At 40.4% G+C, this 22,481-nt stretch overlaps 1 protein-coding gene across 1 annotated transcript in view; it reads left to right on the plus strand.

Moving 5' to 3' along the window:
• EFCAB5 (EF-hand calcium binding domain 5) overlaps positions 1 to 21,735 on the plus strand; it is a 184,239-nt gene extending 162,504 nt beyond the window's left edge. Inside the window, exons 20-24 of the mRNA XM_088028403.1 lie at positions 3,791 to 3,894; positions 6,835 to 7,088; positions 8,262 to 8,548; positions 8,952 to 9,048; positions 21,445 to 21,735. Of these exons, the coding sequence (XP_087884529.1) occupies positions 3,791 to 3,894; positions 6,835 to 7,088; positions 8,262 to 8,548; positions 8,952 to 9,048; positions 21,445 to 21,638 (936 nt within the window). The 3' untranslated portion in view covers positions 21,639 to 21,735. The remainder of the gene's footprint in view (positions 1 to 3,790; positions 3,895 to 6,834; positions 7,089 to 8,261; positions 8,549 to 8,951; positions 9,049 to 21,444) is intronic.
• The last annotated feature ends 746 nt before the right edge of the window (positions 21,736 to 22,481 follow it).

Consider the following 22,481-nt stretch of genomic DNA (forward strand, 5'->3'; position numbering starts at 1 on the left):
TAATACTGTTCTACACAAATCAGTAAGATTTAAAAAAAATCCAAAAGAAAAATAAGCAAAAACAAGTCTACCAAAAAAAAAAAAATTGGGGGGTGCGCCTGGGTGGCTCCGTCGGTTGAGCATCTGCCTTCAGGTCAGGTCATGATCTCAGGGTCCTGGGATGGAGCCCCGTGTTGGGCTCGGGAGGGAGTCTGCTCAGCGGGGAGTCTGCTTCTTCTCCCTCTGCCTCTCCCCACGACTCATGCTTGTTCTCTCTCTCTCTCTCTCAAATAAAATCTTAAAAAAAACTTTTTTAATGCATGCTCAATAAACATGGGAAAAAATGTTCCATTCTTATAATGAAATAAATACAAAGTTAAGTAAAAGTTAACTTTTACCTACTAAATTGAAAAAGATTTTTTTAACTATAATTTGAAATGCCTTTTAGACTCTTAAGTGGAGATAGTAAATAGGCAGTTGAATATATGAACTAGTGTTTGGGGAGAAATCCAGCCTAGCAAATAAATGGTATTTAAAAACCATGAGGGGCGCCTGGGTGGCTCAGTCAGTTAAGCGTCTGCCTTCGGCTCAGGTCATGATCCCAGGGTCTTGGGATCGAGCCCCACATCGGGCTCCTTACTCAGTGGGGACCCTGCTTCTCCCTGTGCCTGCCACTCCCCCTGCTTGTGTGTTTTCTCTCTCTCTCTCTCTGACAAATAAATAAATAAAATCTTAAAAAAAAGCACAAAACCATGAGACTGGGTTATACAACATTGTGAATGTGTTTCATGACACCAAATGGTACACTTTTGAATGGTTGAAGTGATAATATTATGCTATGTGCATTTTACCATAATCAAAAACAAAACAAAAACCATGAGAGTAGACGGAATAACCAAGGGAATGAATGAGGATAGAAAAAGTCTGAGGTCCAAGCCCTGAGGTTATCTAAATGTTTGGAATCATTGTGGCTCAAAATTATATTGACTTTGACCTATTGTATGAAAAACATTTTGTATCCTGACCCCTGACAAACACACACATACGCACGCACGCCCACTTAAAACAGAAGTTTCACAAAACCATATCTACTTTTACTATGTGATGTTTCCTGATATTTTCTTTTCTATTTTATTTCATTCTTTTTTTAAAAAATGTTTGTCAAAAGAGAAAAAAGCAAAAGAGGATAAATACGAAATCATGTGTAATGCAGGAGGTGAGAATGAATAGATGCTAGTATGCCCACTTTCCAAAAGTTCATGTTAGGCCACTTCTCTTTTACAAAAGACCCTCATTAGTCTCACCTGCTTTTGCTGCCTGACAGAAATCCAATGAGAATTTTTGCTTTTACGAAAAAAGGCAAAAAGTGGAAATAGTGTTCGGTGTTTGTTTTGCAGGGAGCCCCCAGAGCCGCAAGAGTGGCCCCATCAGGCTCTCCCCACTCCCCAACTGCACTCAGCATCTCAACATCAAGCCGTCACCACTTTGAATAGTATCTATGAGCATCTGTGCTTTATCTCAATTTATTTTGGGTATCCATTAGCAAGATGTGTTCTAAAGCATCAGAAAAGCCTAAGAGAGGTTATTTTGGGGGTCCAGGAATGCTCAAAAATGTTTCTGTATAAATTAATAGTAATTGCTTCTTCACTTTACACTGTTTTAGCTCATGAAAGTTTTCATAGGAACGTTCTACTTTCAGATAGCGGGGCAAACCTGTATTGGAAAAGTAAGCGGGGGGGGGGGGGGGGGGATAACAAGCCAGCAGCAGAAGAAAGAAAATGCAGGATAATATCATTGCAGCTCTTTTCTCTAAACAGTTCCCTAGAAAATTTTGACTAGAGTGGTTATCTCACTACTGAATAATTACTGAGGCACTTGCTGATTTTATAGTTCCTTGGTCCAAGTAAAATTAAATGAAAAGCTTATTATGAGGCATATTCTTTATGAAGCCCTTATTTTCTACATTATGTTTCCAGTCTTAACAGAAGTGGCCGAATTGACACAGTTTGGGGGGAAGAGGGGGAAACAGGAGAGGAATTGTTTAGTTTGAACTAAAGATTTAAACCTAGGAACATAGTCACAGTGAGATTCTAAAAAATCCTATTAGTCTAGTATATATAACACCAAATAACAAACCATGGAAGAAATAAATTAGGAAAAGCTAGATGCTCAATTGCCAACATCAGAGAATCTTTCCAGATTCTCTGTTGAGAACATTTTTCATCTAAACAGTTTGGGTGAACACTTGAGGTCATGACAAGAGGAAGCTCCACACTACAAACCCGTTGTTCCCTGGAGCACCATTCATCATGCAGTCCCTCTGGATCCTGTTATCACAGTTTCCCTTTTAATCAAAGAATTTTTTAAAGGTGGACATAAAAACCCCTTTTTAGAGGCACCTGGGTGGCTCAGTCAGTTAAGCGTCTGCTTTTGGCTCAGGTCATGATCCCGGGGTCCTGGGATCGAGCCCCGCATCGGGCTCCCTGCTCAGCGAGGAGCCTGCTTCTCCCTCTGCTGCTCCCCCTGCTTGTGCTCTTTCTATCTTTGTCAAATAATAATAATTTTAAAAAACCCTTTTCATTCTTCCAATTGAATGTCTTTCTTACAGTTTAGTATATTTTACAGGATGTGTTAATCTTACTTTCTGATAAATAATCTCTACCCCCAAAAAAAGTTGGTCAAGACTCATTCCATAGTCATCAAATTGTATACATCAAATATGTGCAGTTTTTCGTATATCAGTGATACTTCAATAAAGCTGTTTTTAAAAGGCACTAAAATGGGGTATCTGGGTGACTCAGTCACTTAAGCATCCAACTCTTGATTTCCAATCAGGTCATGATCTCAGGGTTGTGAGATGGAGCCCCTTGATGGAGAGGGGCTGCTTAAGATTCTCTCTCTCCTTCTCCTTATGCCTCCCTCCCTACTTACACACACACTCTCTCTAAAAACAAAAAACAAAAAAACAGCATTAAAATATTTTCACAACCCATAGTTAGGTTATGACCTATAGTTTGAAAACCTCTTAGAGGTGAGGAAGACAAAGGGGCAGCAAGAAATATAAGAGTGATTCATAGGAGAACCAGGAGCAAGTGGTGTCCCAAACGCCAAGTGAATAAAATATGCCAAGAAGGAAATTGTTCACTGAGACAAATGCTGCTATAGTGGAAGATCATGATTAGGGTTTGGTCAGTGGATTTCAAAATAAGAGAGTCACTAATAACCTTGACCAAAATAGTTTTGATGAGATGGTGAAGACAAAGACCTCATGGGAGGCTGCCTGCGTGGCTCAGTTGGTTAAGCAACTGCCTTTAGCTCAGGTCAAGGTCCTGGAGTCCCGGGATCCAGTCCCACATCAGGCTCCCTGCTCAGCAGGGAGTCTGCTTCTCCCTCTGACCCTCTTCCCTCTCATGCTGTCTCTCATTCTCTCTCTCTCAAATAAATAAATAAAATCTTTTAAAAAAAAGACTTCATGGGAGAATATTTTTTATTGTTCTTATTTTCCTTGGACTTTTCTGTATTTTCCTAATGTTCTATAATGCATGTTTCACATCAAAAAAATAATATAAACATATAGTTTTATCATAATTATAAAAAATAAGTTTGTGCATTTAAAAGAATGTTGATAATTTGAAATTTTTCCCTCGTGAATACCTCATTCTTAATGGTACTAAGTAAAATGTCCCGGTACTTCAAGCTAGAGATCTAAACTTCCCTAATTTTTTTCCTATTTTTCTGTTCCCAAAACCTTTAATGGGAAAATGAGGTCTAATTATTCCTCTCAGTGTTGAAATCTCTTCCTCTTTTCAAGGATTCAGACTATGTTTTACGCAATATGATGGTTACCGGGCACCTGGGTCTAACAGAAATCCACAAGAACCCCCCTACAATCTTCAGGAAGACCTGCATCTTCAGGTATGAGATGCATTTTCATGTCCGTTTTTTTGACTGCCAAAACACATTCCCCTTGTGCGTTAGTAGCTCTGAGAGACACAGCTTTTGCCTATTAGTATACACCTGAATCCTATTCTAATTGGGTTTTTTTTTTAAAGAAAAATTCCTGTCTGTGTGGGACATGTTAATTCCCTTCCCCTTCAAGTCCTTTTTAAAACAGGTTTCATTGGCATTTTATATTGCACGTTTTTAAGCATGATAGTGTTTTATTTTCTATGATTTTTTTGTAAACATGGAATTCAACAAAAACCCACCAGGATTGTGAAAAAATACATCCACGTCACTTATCAGAGCTCATCATCTTAGTGTCAACAGGCCTGTGAACGTGTACTTTTTATTTAAAGAAGACAGGCTGGGCAAAGGTGGGGAGGAAGCAGAGGCTATGGTCCTTAATAAGTACCCAGAGTACTTTGAATGCCTTTCACCTGTGGGATGCAAGGACCACCCCCGCCCAACTGAGGACAGATGTAAAACAGATCTTAATGATGGACATGTGTATTGCAAAAGGGAGAGGCTGCTTGTTAGAGGTCAGTGCAGCCGAGTAGGCAGTAACCTCAGTCAGTCCAGGAGGCTAATTTGATATTTAAGTATATGTGTTAATTAAATTTTAGTTTGGCCTCATACCTGAATGTTCATTCAGGTTTAAGCTCTTTTCCACAGTTATTCCTTGCACCAGTCAAGAGTTTTATGAGCGTCCTTGTAACACCCAGGCTCATAACCTTTGATTCCTCTGTGTAACTTAGAACAGGTGTCTTTTGAGGAATTTAGTTGACCAATCAGCTTTATTTTTATGGTTATGCCTAGAAAGTTTAGGAGGATACATCACTACTGTGGTTATCATTCAGATACAAAGTGTAGGCTGGGCAGTGCAGCAGGAAGGTGTGGGAACAGCAAAAAAGAAAAAAGAACATAATCTTACCTGGCATTATAGGATTGCTATTATGAACCATAAATGTGCTTTTTGAGGCTCTGCAAAGCACCAACATTTTTCAAATACCTCAGAAGAATGACATCTTAATATCAATGTAGATTGGGAAGGGAGAGGGTGCCTGGGTGGCTCAGTCGGTTAAGCATCTACCTTCGGCTCAGGTCATGATCTCAGGGTCCTGGAGTCGAGTCCCACATGGTGCTCTCTGCTCAGCAGGGAGTCTGCTTCTCCCTCTCCCTCTGTGCTCTCTCTCTCTCTCAAATAAATAAATAAAATCTTTAAAAAAGGTTAAAAGATTGGGAAGGAGGAAGGAGGGGAAGATGTGTCTATACCTCACTAGAGAGAAGCAGCTACTACATTTCAATGAGAATCTCAGTTCCCTCGAGGAAGCAGTGCCGTTGATGCCTTACCCAGGTCCCTAATATACCTCTCTTGCCAGGCTGCTTCAGGTACAGCTGCTAATGATTCACACTGGAATTTTCTCTAGAGGAGAGTCCTTGAGTGATGGAGACCCTCACTACGTGTGCCTCACAGTTATGTAAACACACACCCAAAGCATCTTAGAGCCAATGACTGATAAAAGACCTCTCCCTTGCCTCAAGGTGGGGCAAATACTTTGGCTCAGTTTGCCTTCCAAAGCTCCCCTTGAGAGGAGACTGAGGCTAGCCTTCACATTTTTTTTAAGATTTTATTTATATTTTTTATTTTATTTTATTGAGAGAGAAAGCGAGCACGAGCGTGGGGAGGGGCAGAGAATCTCTAGCTGATTCCGCCCTGAGCACCGATTCTGAGGTGGGGCAGCATTTCAGGATCGTGACCTGAGCTGAAATCCAGAGTTGGATGCTTAGGGACACCTGGGTGGCTTAGTCGATTAAAAGACTAAGCATTAAGCGTCTGCGTTTGGCTCAAGTCATGATCCTAGGGTCGCAGGATCGAGTCTTGCATCAGGCTCCTTGCTCAGCCGGGAGCCTGCTTCTCCCTCTCCCTCTGTCTGCAGCTCACCCTGCTTGTGTGCTCTCTCATTCTGACAAATAAATAAAATCTTAAAAAAAGAAAAGAGTTGGATGTTTAACCAACTGAGCCACCCAGGTAACCCTTTCCTTCACATTCTTTTTTTAAAATTTAAGTTAAATTAAATTAATTAACATATAGTGTATTATTGGTTTCAGAGGTAGAGGTCAATGATTCATCAGTTGTATGCAACACCCAGTGCTCATTACATCACATGCCCTCCTTACTGTCCATCACCCAGTTACCCCATCTCCTCACCCCCGTCCCCTCCAGCAACCCTCAGTTTGTTTCCTATGATTAAGAGTCTCTTATGGTTTGTCTCCCTCTCTGATTTCATCTTGTTTTATTTTTCCCTCCCTTCCTCTATGCTCCTGTTTTGTTTCTTAAATTCTACATATGAGTGAGATCATATGATAATCGTCTTTCTCTGACTTATTTCGCTCATGATCATACCCTCCAGTTCCATCCACATCCTTGCAAATTAGCCTTCACGTCCTTAATTAGCCTCTCCTCATTCCCTATTTTACTTTCCTCAGACCTTTACAGGTTTCTCCAGAAAGCACTCCCTCAGTCAATCCTCTGCATAAGCCTGCCGGGCTCCGGCTCTGCTTCTAGGGAACCCGACCTAACAAACTCCTCATTCCTTCCGCCATTCAACCCCCACTTACTGGACAGTATGTAAACAAAACCCAAATACCTTCAGATGAGTATACGTCTAGAAAAGATAGCAGAGCAGAGCCGCATGATGGAGAGTGACTTCAGGCTGCTTGGTCAGAGGAGGCTTCTCCATCTGACGAGCGAGCTGAGGAACAGAGCTGTGTGCGATCCCAGCAGATAAAACCAGGGCTGGTGGAGAGTGGGGGTGCAGTGGGCACAAAAGAGAGCGACTCGGTACATTTGGCTGGAGTGTTATGAGCAGGCTGATGTTGTATGATCTTAGGGTTGTTTGGTTTGGGTTTCAGAAACTTCCTCTTCAAATGTACAGACAGTTCGGAAGTTGTTTTGGCCTCTGTCTGTGGAGAAAACCACATCATAATTCCACTCCGTGAGAGAACAGGAAAAGCTCTGGGAATTCTTGATTTTAACATTGGCAGGAGTAAAATGTTATTGTATCGAGAATTTAAAGATCTACAGAAAATGATGAAGGTGGTCCAAGCTGCCTGCTACGAAATACTGGGCGAATTATCTGGAGAAATAAAGAAAAACTATGTCTTAGGTATTGTGAATGGGGAAACAATCTGAATTCCTGGGTTTAATAAACGTGGGGGGAATCACAGAGTGCAATACATTTCCTAAAAGGAATAGTTACAATATTTCTTTCTACGTGAAAGGAATGCAGCCTTGGGCTGATGAGTATGGTCTATAAATTAGAGCAAAGGGTATGAAAGCTCATTTTCTTGGCTGGAATCATGGTTTCGAACTGGAAGGACTCATAAAGGCAAAGTAGAACTAGCATTTATTAAATGCCCCATCATGGAGCAAGCACTTTACATATGTAATTTCCATTAGTCCTTACCATAACTCTCAGGTGAATGGTGATAACTCATTTTACAGGCGAGGAAAGTAAAGTTCAGAGAAACAAAACAACTTGCACCAAATCACACAGTTAATAAGTGGGGAAGCCTGGATTCGCACCCCACTTTGGGTGCTCTGCCCACTATCTTACACAGTATTAATTCAATGGAACATTCTCTTTTACAGATAAAGAAGCTAAGGCCCATCAAAGAAACGGTCCAATTGCAAGCTAGAGGCAGACCCAAGACTAGACCCTAGTGCTTGTGATTCCACACCCACCAGGCTACTCTTAGCACAGTACCAGTTTGGGCCTCAGGGAGGAAAGAAGGAAGCATGGAAACCTCTGGCTACCTAGACTGGAGTAAATAGAGTAATGTTACGTGGTATCAATCTGAGAGGTTTCTTGCCATTAGATAGGGTGGGCTAAGTAGAAAAAAGAAGAAAATGCATGTCTTCTGGTCTTTTGAGCATCCACGCTGTACTTATCCACGAAGTGCTTTTACATATATCATCTCATTTAATTCCCACAGGCCACCAGGGAAATAGGGATCAACCCCATGCTCACAGAGAGGAAAAGGGGGTTCAGAGAGACAAAACTAATAAGGGGGAGAGTAAGCATTCAGAGTAAGGTCCAACCCCCAAACCTGAGGTTTTTTTTTACCTTTCCTCAAAGCCTCTTTCTGTGAGCTTCACCAGGTGTAATTCCATTTCCGTGTTTTGATTTCATGACTAGAGAAACTAAGATTCTTTAGACCCATAGGATATGGTCTTCTTTTTCCTGGAAAAAAAAAGTTTACTGTATTATGCTCAGAGTGCTATGAAAAACTACTGTATGTACTAAACAACAGTGTGGGGTGTCACTCTGTTGTTTCAGAGATTGAAAATGTAGGAGAAGTCCAGCGGGCAGGAGTTCTCTTTTTCCGAATCATGCTGCAAGAGCTGCAAGAAAGCCTCCGGCTGCTTACCTCCCTAGACTTTGTATCACTGTTGCTCTATGATTATAATCTTCCACCAGAGTTCACATCTCCGTCAGATAGCAAGTCCCAGGAGCTGGAAGCCAACACAAAGCTAGTACATGACATCCTGATAGGGGTGATCTTGTTCATTCATCCAGAGTTGGAATTATCAGGTGACTTCAGAAACTGGGAAAAGTGTAAACTGGTAAGTTGTTTTGTTTTGTTTTTAAGTAGTCTTTTTATCGAAGAATAACCCACACAAGTTTAGGTATACCAATCATGATTGCACAAATCCTAAATGTACAAATGCAAGAATTTGTATAATATGAACATTTGTAACCAGCATCTAGATCAAGAAACATCAGCGGCATCCCAAAAGCCTTCCTTTGTACCCTCTTCCCTCACCCGCGTCACACACACACACACACACACACACACACACACACACTCACCCCAGAGTGACCAGACCAGAATCCTGACTTCTAACACCATAGACTGGTTTTGCCTGTTTTAAAATTTACGCACATGGAATCCTGTAAACTGGTGAATTGGGGGTACTCTCCTTCTACTAGCTGATGCTCCCATAACTTTTGTTCTTTTGTTCACAGTATGTTAAGAGTTACTTAGTCGAGAATATTTGTGAATTTGATCCGACCGCTAAGAATGTGAAAGTTAATTTACAGCTCATTGGCGAACATATCAGAGGTAAATTTACACCTAATTGTGGTCTAAATCTAACAGCAATAAAACATAGTTGCAATTCAGATATTCAGATATTTTTATTACAATAAAGTAAGTGGTTTATAAACTCAATTTTTAGGAAAAACAGTTCTGATTGTAGTCCTCTTAAAGGGAGGGACACTTTGTCTATAATTGACTGTATTCCCCAAAGTGGCTGTTCATGCCACACATTTGAGAATTCTGAATCACATTCATCTCCCACTTATTGACTACATGTGCATTATTTATTTAAAAAAAAAAGTGAATAGGGGCTGCAGTGAGGATAGGAAACAAGTACGTTAAAGAAAAAAGACTATTACTATCTTTGGGTTTCAATGAAGAACCAAATTAAAAAACAGATCATGAGTCTTTGTAGACTACTAACAGACCTTTTGGAGAAGGAGAATCAGCAGGAATCAAGAGTAGGGAGGCTCCCAGGCTGGAGAAGGTGATGAGCTCTTTGGCCACAGAGAACCGGCCACATATAAGAGTAAAATCCAGGGGCGTCTGGCCACATATAAGAGTAAAATCCAGGGGCGCCTGGGTGGCTCAGTCAGTTAAGCGTCTGCCTTCGGCTCAGGTCATGATCCCAGGGTCCTGGGATCAAGCCCCGCACCAGGCTCCCTGCTCAGCGAGGAGTCTGCTTCTCCCTCTCCCTCAGTGCTCTTGCTCTCTCTCAAGTAAATAAATAAAATATTTTTTTAAAAAAAGAGTAAATGTCCAGAGTGAAATAGGTGAAGGGATTAAGAGAACACTTATGATGAGCACTGAGTAATATATAGAATTGTGGAATCATTATACTGTGCACCTGAAACTAATATAATGCTGTATGTTAACCATACTGGAATTAAAATTTGTTAAAAGAGGGCGCCTGGGTGGCTCAGTTGGTTAAGCGACTGCCTTCAGCTCAGGTCATGATCCTGGAGTCCCGGGATCGAGTCCCGCATCGGGCTCCCTGCCTGGCAGGGGGTCTGCTTCTCCCTCTGACCCTCTTCCCTCTCGTGCTCTCTCTACCATTCTCTCTCTCTCTCTCTCAAATAAATAAAAATCTTTATAAAAAATTGTTAAAAGAGTAAATATACCTATGCAAGCATACATTCCTCCACGGGTGTGTGTTATCTCACCAAAGACCTCAGGCCGTTTGTGTGAATGGACCAAAAAGGAATAAATTTAAAATTTGTTTCCTTCTTTGTTTCTTAGGAAGAACTAATCATCAGCTGGGAAAATGGCTCTGTAGAAATTGTTCACTAAACTTGTCCCTGTTCTCTCCTTCTCCCTTTCCTGCTGTCTGTGGAGACTCTGGACCAAGTCAGAAGGGTTTTCTAGACTTCTGGGATACATATGTGAGGCCAAGAGGCTCAGAACCAGAGAGACTCGGAGGAGAAGAGGAAGGGAAAGGCAACCCAGAGGAAGACACCACGCTCCTCGGGGTGGCTGTGGCAGGGGAAGGAGGTAGCAGTGAGCCAGGGCAGATGGATAAGGGAGAGAGATCTTATGGCCTAGGAAGGCAAGATATTCTCAGAAGTTTGGGAGCGCTGGGGAAGAGGAGAGAAGATGACGTCCGAAGAAAAGTTAACATGAGTTCTTGAGGACCATGAGTGAAGTGAATAAAGGTTAGGATTTCTATTTGGAAGGGCTTCTACTGTAGCCTTAGGACTCTGGGCTGATTCGCGGGAGCCTCTGAATTCACAGATGTCACACGGATCGCTTCTTTTAAGGTAGTCACAACAAAAACTAACACTTGTTTGCTGGATGTGTGTCTCTACTTCTTCCATAGCCGTTTGCTCACTCTTCACTGAAGACTTAAAATCCAGAAGAAATATTCTCTATGTCAGTGCCTTTGAAGTAGATTCAGTCCCCGCCATGAGCCCCAGCACACCCTCCCCCGCCACGTGGGACCCGGTCGTCTAACTGAGGTTTTCCCTGAGCCCCTGCTCCACTTTGGTCGCCCCCAACCTGCCAGCCCCTTGGCCAAGAGCCAGACCCTGCTGCCGGGGTCACTCATGTCCTCTCAGACTGATATTTCCCCTACTTGGGCAAGGGCGCAGGCACTCACCACTGAACAATCTAGTCCTTCTGTCAGATGGGAGCTGGCGATGAGGAGCAAGCCCTTCCACTCTCCATCTTGCAGGTGTGCTCAGGATTTGGCTCTCGCCCTTTAATCAGCTCATCCCCAGACAAAGACATATACTGTGACGTCCCAAGGCAGGTTCCACCTCCGACTTGCCCGTGTCAGAACTACCTCCCATTACTCATTTTAGCTCCTTTGTTTGAGAAAACATGCAAATTTCTGCCTCCTTTGCCTGACCCCACTTTAAATTGTGCTGGCCAATTCCTAAGCGGCCTTGATCGTCAACGCTCCCACCACTTTCTCTTTTCCAACAGTGTCCTCAGGTGGCAGGAAATCCAATTGCAGTTAATGGAGTTGGATTCAGCCACAACTCAATAGCCTATCACCACTGCCAAAGCTCGAGCATTATCATAGTCTCTGCGGCAATCAAGAAAGTTCATGGGCCACCCAGATACCAACCCTCTCTCTTTCAGATGCAATTGTATCAGGAAATTCTAAGCTCTCCATTTGGGGAAGGGAAGGGGACCTCATTGGGACCCCTTTCTGTTTGTGCTGGGAAAAGAGGAGCCTTCTGGAAGGGCAATTTGTTGCTCAAAATGTATCTGAGCCTTCTAGCAGTGTTAACTAAGACCCCACTCAATAGCCCTACCCAGCATGAAATACCACCACCATTATCTGTCCCTTCTGCACATCTTGGGGAGGGACTGTTAACATAGCTCCTAACCCACCAAGCCTTCCAAACTAACAATTTTGCCAAGAAGATAAAATCGGGGCTGGTGATGTGCCTGTACTTTCTTAGGACTTCTGTTGCCAACTTTCACCCTACTACATCCTAGTTCTAGAAAAGAATATATATTTTTTAATGTTTATAAAACTTTACACCTTTACTTGTTATTATTTTTTATTTTTTGGTCCTAGATTTATTGAGATATAATGACATATAACCATGGTATTAGTTTAAGGTGTACAACATAATGATTTGGTATATGTATATACTGAGAAATGGTCATCACAATAGATTTAGTTAACATCCATCCCCTCACATAGTCACAAGTTCCATTCACTTGTGATGAGAACTTTTAAGATCTACTCTCTTAGCAACTTTCAAATAAACAGTGTAGTATTGTTAACTACAATCACAGGCTGTACATTACATTTCCAGAATTTATTTATCTTATAACTGGAAGTCTGTACCTTTTGACCACCTTCACACATTTCCCCCAACCCCTAACTCCTGTTTCTGGTAACCACCAATCTGCTTTTTCTATGAGTTCAGTTCTTTCAGCTTCCACATACAAGTGAGATCATATAGCACTTGGCTTTCTCTCTCTGACTTATTTCACTTAGCATAATGATTTCAAGGTCCATCCATGTTGTTGCAAATGACAGGATTTCCTTCTTTTTATGGCTGAATAATATTCCACTGTATAAACGTACACCATGTTTTCTTCATCCATCCATCAGTGGACACTTTGGTTGTTTACATGTCTTGGCTATTGTAAGTAATGCTGCAATAACATGGGGGTGCAGATTCCCTTTGAGGAAGTGATTTCATTTCCTTTGAATATATACCTAAAGTGGATTTGCTGGATCCTATGGTGGTTCTATTTTTAATATTTTGAGGACCCTCCATTGTTTTTTATAATGGCTCTACCAATTTACATTCCCACCAACAGTGTACAAAGGTTCTGTTTTCTCCATATCTTCATCAATACTTGTTTTTTGTCTTTTAGATCATAGCCATTCTAACAGGTGTGACATGATATATCATTATGGTTTTGATTTGCATTTCTAGAAAGGGGTGTTTTATATTCTGGTGGAATTCCAGGCAGCACAATCCCACCTTTAGATTGAGGCAGTCATCTCTGGAGGAGCATTGGGCAGCTTTGTTCAGCAGGCTTGCCTTCCCAAGGCTGTGCCATTGCACATGAATGTTGCTGACATACTTTCCTGTGGGGATCCCAGTGACGCCAGTGACCGAGACAACTGTGCACGTAGTAGAGCATCAAAAGCAGTCCCAGGAGTTGGCCTCTTCTACCCGAAGACCCACGACCTGACCACCTTCTCAAGGATCTAGTCTCCCCCCTCCACTTTGGACCTCTGCTGCCAACCTGGCCTGCTCTTTCTGTAGAGTGTCCCATACCTGTCCCATGTTCCCCTCCCAGGGGGTTTGGACAGATGTTGTCTACTAGGAAATGTTCTCAGACCTAGAAGTGAGAAGAATGCTGTCTCTCATTTCAAGTGTGACCAGAATCACTTTGCTCTCTAGAGCCTGTATTTCTGGCCATACTTCTTCCCCATGCCTAAATCCAAGGGTCTCTTAAGTCCACAGGCACTGGTCTCTGCAGGAGTCCCCAGATCCTTCACTTCCCCTACAAGAGCCCTAGAGATCCTCCTAAGCCAAAGCAGCCAGAACCTCAGTGCCATTACCATAAAGAAATTTACCAGCTTCCTCAAACAAAACAAAACACCACCATGATCCTCCAAAGAGGGCAATGGAGGGAGATACCCTACCATCTGAGGGAAGGACTGCCAGACTCGCAGCCCTGATTAACTCTGTCTTCAAGATTCACCTTCCCCAGGTGATCTTTTCCTAAGTGCTATCACCATCACCATGGTGGCTCTAGCAAGTGCTATTCTCTGTCTCCCTCTATTACAAGAGTGGGACAAGACTCTCCTTCATTCCCCACGGCACAGCTGAAGATGAGACAGGAACGTTCCTCAAGATTCTCCCACTTTCCCAAAATAATATGAATACAGTGCTGAATTGAATCTGCAACTGTGAGGATGTGCCTGGTTCTTTTATTTTTTTTAAAGATTTAATTTATTTGTCAGAGAGGGAGAGAGCACAAGCAGGGGGAGCGGCAGGCAGAGGGAGAGGGAGAAGCAGGCTCCCCGCTGAGCAGGGAGCCCGATGTGGGGCTCAATCCCAGGACCCTGAGATCATGGCCTGAGCTGAAGGCAGCCACTTAATTGAGCCGCTCAGGCGCCCCATGCCTGGTTCTTTTAAATGAGTCAAAGTGAAATGGTTAACAAGATACCAAGAGCATTGTTTTGTCCTATTAATTTGGACCCTCTATAGACTATCATTGGTTTGGATTTGCAGTTCTCCACTACCTTCTTAGACCTAGTTTCTTGGATGGTGATTCCTTCTGGGCTTTGTTGTTTTCCTACCTGTAGGAAGAAACCTGCCATCACAGTAGACCTGGGTTTAACAGGGAGCCTGGAGTGTGCCATTTATGAAGTGCTCACAGATGTCAAGTTCTAGAGGAGGAAACACCCATTCAGTTTCAGAATAGATTCCTTTTGTCCTGGAAAAAACCTCTTAAAGGGCCCCGTTAGTGAAGATATTGGACAAGTACTCATTCACACACTGTTTGGGAAACCACTGTAGGCTTCAGTAAAGACTCGGGGCCTGGATGCTTGATTCATTTCCCATGCGTGCAGACCGCTTCCATCTCCAGTCCAAGTCCCCCAGGGAGAAAGAAGAAAGAAAAAAAAAATCAAATAATCAATTCTCTTTTTGCTCCTTACCATTCCTTTTGATTTTAAATTTTGAAGTTTTCCAAAAGTAGTTACTGAATTTAGAGAAACAACATGGTTTTATTTGTCTAGGTACCATCACTGATGCTTTAATATCTGATAAAGTCTGCTAAAAATCAGTTTAATGAGAATATTTTTTCTATTTAAGGCAAACATAATTTTCAAGATTTCCTTAACACATTTTTTTTCATTTTAGTGGATGTTAAATAATCTTTTATCATGAAGGATTAAAAAATTATATTTTTATTAAAGTATTTTAAAAGGTTGAAAAGAACTAAAAGCCTATTAACAAAAGAGTCACTAACCCATCCCTCTTCTCTCTTCTCACTGTCCCCAGTCCCCCTTACCAGAAGCAATTCTTTTTAACTCTTTTGACTGTTTCTTCTGACATTGGCATGTGTCTGTATTTCTAATATTATACAATATTGCTATCTTTTCATTCATCAGTTTTCAACCTTATCAATTATTTCCTATTACAGATGAAAGTTTAGTTCTATTATACCATCATTCTCTTATCCTAACCTCCCAATGTAACTATATTACCATTTCGGGTTAAATCAAAATGCAGTGTTTACATGATTTTGCCTATGCAAATATTACCTATAGCTGAACACTGCAACACATTTGGATTGCTCCTTTTTCACTTTGTTTTTCCTGAAGTAAATAATTAGCTTTATTTTTTTAATTGCTGGATGTTCTTGGTATTTCTTCATAATTCCCAGCCTATCCATTTGTCTTTCCATATAATTTCCCAAGAGACATTTGGGGGAAAGTTTTATCAGATAACTTTTTTAGTTCCACTTTTTTTTTTCTTCCAAGACATCTGTTCTAGAGATCTTGATTCTCTTCCTACCTAGGGTCTTCCCCCACCCCAGATCTGCTACTCAGTTGCTTTCCTGAAATTCATTCTGTTGCTATCATAGGAATTTACTTTGCCTTGTTCTGAGGTGGCAGATCTCCAGTAGTTTTCTGAGAAAGAGTGGATGAATGGTAAATTTTTGAGACCTTTCATGTCTGAAAATGTTTTTATTCAGCCCTCTGATTTGGTTTGCCAGGGAACATAATCTTGAAGACAATGCCTCATTGTCTTTTTCGACAAATTGAGATTATATTTCACATACCACAAATTTCACCAATTTATAGTGTACCATTCAGTAGTTATTAGTATATTCACAAGGCTTTGCAACTATCACCGCTATCTAATTTTAGAATATTTTCATTTCTCCATGGGGCGCCTAAGTGGCTCAGTCGTTTAACATCTGCCTTCGGCTCAGGTGATGGTCCCAGGGTCCTGGGATCGAGCCCTGCATCGGGCTCCCTGCTCGGCAGGAAGCCTGCTTCTCCCTCTCCCACTCCCCCTGCTTATGTTCCCTCTCTCGCTGTCTCTCTGTCAAATAAATAAATAAATAAATAAAAATCTTAAAAAATATATATTTTCATTGCTCCAAAAAAAGAAACCCAGCAGCACCCATTAGCAGTTACTGTCTCTAGCCCCTCTCTATCGCAGCCCCTGGCAACCACTAATCTACTTTTTGTCTCTAAGATTTGCCTTTTCTAGCTATACATTGCATATAAATGGAGTCATAAAATAGGTTGCCTTTTGTATCTGGATTATTTCACTTAGCAAAATGTTTGAAGGTTCATCTTTGTTCTATGTATCAGTACTTCATTCCTTTTTTCCGGCTGAATAATATTCTATTATATGGAGATACCAAATTTTACTTATCCATTTATCAGTTAATGGACATGTGGGTGGTTCCTACTTTTTGGCTATTGTATATATAATGCTGCTATGAACATTTGTTTACAAGTTTTTGTGGGAGCATATGCTTTTAGTTCTCTTGGGTATATAATGAGTGGAATTGCTGAGTCATATGGAAACTCTCTGTTTAACTTCTTGTGGCAATAGCTCCATTGTCTGGAGCTACTTGGAAATTTGGAAACTTCCAAGGTTGCTGTTGAGACGTCTAAAGCCTTTCTGAAACCTGATTCTGTGCATGTGACTTCTTCGTTTTTGTTTTGTTTTGTTTCTTTCCAGAAGCTGGAGAATCACCACCTTCCACTCCAAGACTGAAATTTCATAATGCTAGGCCTTGATATGGGGCTGTTTTCACCCATTGATCTGAGCATTCACTGGGCCTTTTCTCTTGTGACACTCAGGTCCTTAAGTTCTGTGTGGTTTCTCCCATGGCATCACCGTTGCGACTGCAGGCTGTGTCCTCTGCACTGCACAAAGGTGCCCTGTTGAGGAGGGGGGTGGGGGCTGAAATCTAACCAGCATTCCATTCACTCAACTGTGCGCCTTAGCTTAAGGCTATGTCTTCTTAGAGGAGGGGCATCCTTTTCTTTCCACATCTTTTTCTGTTTACCAAGCTCCACTCAGAATGCATTCATCCACGCGAGGTGTCTTTTTCTCATTTACATAAAGGTGACCTAGAAGTTGGTGGTGACCCTGCCCTCCCTTTCCTGTGTTCCTTCTTTGGAACTCCTATTATTCAGATATTGGATCTCCTAGATGAAGTCTCTCAAATCCCTATATTTTCTCTCCTATTTCCCATCTTTTTGTCTCTTTGTTTCACTTTCTGAGACATTCTGTCAACCTTATCTTCTAATCCTATTGAATTCTTGTTTCTGCGTGCTTTAATGTCTAAGAGCCTTGGTTCTCTAAATACTTGCTTTGTGCAACATCTTGTTCACATTTCATGAATGCAACGCCTTCTCTCTCTGAGGGTATTAACGATAATTCTTTTTGGAAGCTCTCTTTTCCCTGTTGTTTCTCCTTTCTTTCTGTTTTAGTGTTTTGGTCTCTGAATCTCATCTCTACGTCACACCACCGGACAACTTCCTCTCTCCAACACTAGAAGTTTGTTTCTCAGAGAGGGTAACATAGAAAGTCTCTGGGCTGGGGGACATCAGACACAGTCGAGACAGTACTAGAGTGAAAATGGGGAGAGCATGAGTGCGTTTACTGAATATAGAGACTTCTGTAAGCTTTCCCCCACAAGGCTCCAGACAAAAAGGAGAAAACAGAAGGAGCAAACAACTGATGCCTGTACATTTGGGGTATAAGAAAAATATCACAGGACTTCTATTTGTAATTATTTTATCCCACCATTGCCTAATTTCTATTTTTTGTTTTTAAATATTTTAAAATGAATAACTTATAAATAAACATATATCAGGGCTCGTGCTCAAACAGTTATTACTAATGGAGGCACATAATCAAAAGAGTTCAGAGGCCACGGCATTAAATTATGAATTTTTGTAAAGTAAATTGCATTGATTTCAATTCTCCACATTTGATTTACAGCTGTATCATGAAAACAAGCCTATACAGTGGGATATATCGTACAGAAATTTTGCTTAAAACAAAAATGAAACTAATATACCTGCAAGAACTCAATGTTCCACCTGGAACAAAATTCTACCCAACTTTGGATAATTCAAGAAAACATGTGTTTTTACCTCCCCACTCACCACCGAGTCCTTCCTGATAAGCTGGAAGCAGCACTCTACAGTACATTTTAGACCACATTAAATTAATAATGACATATTAAGTGCCCGACTTCCATGGCAAATATGAGTTTTCTGACCTATATAAAAACTGAAATATGCACATATGTGCTCTTTGCAGTATACAATGTGGCATGGACATTCAGCTCATTGCATGTGGCAGTAACGTTAAGAGGTAGCATAGGGTATATAAAGCAATAGAAATAAAGGAACTAAAACTAAGAACTAAAGATAAGGAGAGGAACATTCAAGAAATACTGCTGATCTTGGGTTATTAGTTGAAAGGAGTAGTTAACACTTTAACTTTGGAACTTGATGCTTAATTAAGTACGTCATGATTTTTTGCTTTACCCATGTTTCTAATTGTAATTCCCCAAAGGATTTAACTAATCTAGTGTTAAAGCAGTGATCCATAATGGGAGTTTGAATTAGAAATATCCGAGAACATCCCAATGTCTTCAGCAAAATCAACTCCTTATGTAAGTTTGATTAAACTAGAACCTACAAAAATACCATAAAATGTTTCTGAGTTAATAAGTTCATAAACGGATTCGAAGGTTGACCCAGCAATTCTTTTAGCTCAGATGTCTTCAAATAATTTAGTATAACCTTCACCAAGGCAAAGCAAAAAATATATAATTTCTTATGGTTAGAAAAGAAACAAAAGTCGTATATCTGCTTGAAAGGATTACCACCCCTGTGCAATCTGACGCTGCCGTCTGCCAAGCTGCAAAATCTGGCATCTCTCCACCACAAGAGGGCAGTAGCGCTCAACCGTCGTTAATGGAAACCCAACAGAGCCAAGGAGGCTTCATTAGAGAAATCGTTAACAGCCAGTTGTTAACACATCAATCTCTCATTGGAAAACGCAGGCAAACAGGAACCACAGCCCAGATAGGTCCAGAGCTTCTGTCCCCCGTAACAAAAAGACAGGAAATAAGCAAAAGGGGCTTGTGAAAGAAAGCGCCCTCCCTCCCCATCCTCGCGTCCTTCAATCACCGTGGAGATGGCCGACTACCTTAATAATGGCTGCAGATAGGGGTCTGTTTCATTTGGATGTTCAGATAAGCACACTGTGGCAGGCATCAGTGGAACACAGCTCTTAATGCAGATTTGGGAAGGGCAGGATAAAAACCGTTCCGTGCAGGCAGAGCTGATATCTCAGAAAATGAATTAGGATTGGTTTTAGTAATGAAACCTGGCATAACCTTTAGATTCATGACATTGGAACATTAAGATAATCAAAGTAATCTTCGCAACCTATAGCATTACCTTGTAAAGGTTCCAGGAAGCTAATTAATACAAAAAGGGGTCAATTATAACAACTGCACCTCAATATTTTAAGTATGTGCGTTCATTGGTCTAGTATTGCCCATAACTTGAGATGAATCAGGTATTTTTAATGTGCCCTCATGACCAGCATCTGTTTTTGTTTTTATTCATAATTGTCATTTATGTTACTGAGCTATTACCTGAAGACTTTTAATATTTGAAAAACCTAACTTAATTATTCCATAATTTAATGTTGTTTCAACATTTATTGAACAAGTACAATTTAGAGAAAAGACAGTGCTTCTGTGTGTATTAAAAGAGAATTTTAGAAAATTGTACCCCCATGTTTTAAAGTCACCCTCAAATAAAAGTAGAGACTTTTGAATATTTCCCACTTTTTATGTGCCTTTCATATCTCATTTTGTACCTTTTGTCATAGTCAAAACTTCAAAACCATAGAAAGGCTAAATCTAATTCAGGGAATCTTGTTCCTTCATAGAAAGAAGGGATAGAATACAGGGAAATAAAATACGTTCTGTCATCCTGATACCCATGAGGGACATAATTGTCATTGTTGTTAATGAGCCATTGGACAGAAGATGATATTTAAAAACTCTTATTCAAGTATAAGTATCATTTAATGGTTTATTCAACTCAAATTAGCAAACATTATTGAGTTAGGCACTGTGGTAGACAATAGGATTAACAAAAATGAATAAAACATCGAGCTGAGGGTGAGAGTCACCTAAAAGAAGGAAGGTAATTAATATTTTTTAGCAACTACTCTGTAACAGTTTGTTGCATATCTTTTCTCATTAATCCTCATAACAATTCTGAGGTATCATCCCTGTTTATGGAAGACGAAACAGGCTAACAGCAATTAAGGAGACTGCTCAAAGTCACAGAACTAGTTGGTGTAGAGCCAAGATTGGAACCCAGATCTGTTCAACTTTCAAAGCATGTTCTCTTTTCATTGGACCATTCTATCTGAATAGTAGCGATTGACTCCTGGGGAACAGGAATTTTTATAAATGGCAGTTTAATCATTTACAATTTAACAAATGAAACATCATGGTGTGCAGTCATTACATATTTTAAAATAAAATTTAATTAGGAAATATTTTAAACATAGAAGTTAGAGGGGCGCCTGGCTGGCTCAGTCCAAAGAGCGAGCGACCGGACCTCAGGGCTTGAGTCTGAGCCCCACGTTGTGTGTAAAGTTTACTTAAAAAAAAAAAAAAAAAGTTAGAGACTAACACCTGTGTAGTCGTTACAGAACCATATGCTATATTTAATCTTAACGTTATGTATGAGTCAGACACTTTTAAAGAAATAAAACATTATAGGAACAGTTGAGACTTTCTACCTCTTCTTGATTCCATTCTCCTTTCTTCCTCTCTAGAGATAACGCTATTATGAATTTGATGTTTATCAGTTTTATGCATGATTTCTTACTCTGACTACATGCTTATGAATCCATAAACAATATAATATTATTTTGCAGGGTTTTAAATTGTTTTAGTTGTATCCAAACGAACATTTTTTTAAAAGATTTTATTTATTTGAGAGAGAGAGAGAATGAGCCGGGAGGAGGGGCAGAGGGAGAGGGAGAAGCAGACTCCCTGCTGAGCAGGGAGCCCAACTCCAGGCCTGATCCCAGGCCCAAGGCAGCCACTTAACCGACTGAGCCGAGGCATGTGCCCCAAGAACACATTATTTTACAACTTACTTTTTGTGATAATATGTTTTTGAGATTTATCCACAATGGCCTATGCAGCTCTAGTTCTCTAACCATAAAATGCTACATAGTATTATATGAAGGTACCAAAATTTATTTATCTCTTTACTTATAATTACATAAATAAAATTCTGCTATGGTTTTGACTCAAAGCATATCTGACCAATTTTCCTCATAATAGTGGAACTTGTATTTTAGTAATAAAAGTATAAAACTATCCACACTTTTATTTTTCTCGGTACAGATCATTCTCGAATCGAAGTATGGGAATTTGGTAATACCGTCATCGAATACCTCTACCAGTGGGCACACATCTGTTTAGCTCTCATGGAGCTAAACAAAAAACCAAGTAGTGCTCTCGCACCCCCGTTGCCCTCCAAGACCAACTCCTGTGTGTATGCAAAAATGCCAAAGGGAACCGTGCCAGGAAAATGTTAATGAATTAGTACTGTATTTAGGATATTTTTGTCATGTTCAGTTTTGTTAACTATAAAATATTTTCAAATGGAAAGAAGTGCCACATAGACATATCCGGCTCCTAGACATTTACCTCAGCACTTTCTAAAACGAAAAACGCTACCTAAGGAGAAATTTGATCTAAAAAATATCCAATGAAGGTAGCCATAACCAAATGTATGTTACAGAATATACTTAAAAGTTTCCTTTTAGTTTTAACTTTGTATCTGCCATGGGACTATTGTGGTTAATCGGGTACAGTTATTTTAATTCTTTTAAGGTACAAAGTAAAGACTGAGAATTTAAGGGGGAAATGGCAGTTTTTACATTAAAAGGGTACCAAGTAATAAAGATTTTAAAAAATGAACTGGCAATTGTTTTTCTACTTTTTCAGAGACTTAAGTGAGCACCCCCTTTTCCCTCTCCCCATCTCCGACTCACCCTCCGCACTCACTTTAACAAGTTATTTCAATGAATAGAAATTCTGGTGGGAAAATGTCCATGACTCATGGAAAAAAGAAAACACCTTTTTTTTTAATAACAAAAACCTCTCAAGTTCAAGAACTGCAAAAAGAATTTATATTTATTTAAAGCTTATTATTACAGCAAACTTTACTGCTCTTTTGTGAGATTTCATCTTTGCAATAAGATATCTGATGAGAGTCCATTTTTAATAAAAATTTGGGAAATTAAACTTCATTTTCTTTATTTGGTTGACAAAATGTGATGTGTTCCCAACATCTTATAATTTGAGATTGGAGGCCCCTTCTTAACCTTTTCTGATAAGATGGCAGTGTTATTACCAGTCCTCATCTCCTGGATGCC

Source organism: Eumetopias jubatus, unplaced genomic scaffold, assembly GCF_037043125.1.
Source record: "Eumetopias jubatus isolate StellerSeaLion01/CBP00866 unplaced genomic scaffold, mEumJub1_p1.0 scaffold_10, whole genome shotgun sequence".
NCBI lineage: Eukaryota > Metazoa > Chordata > Mammalia > Carnivora > Otariidae > Eumetopias > Eumetopias jubatus.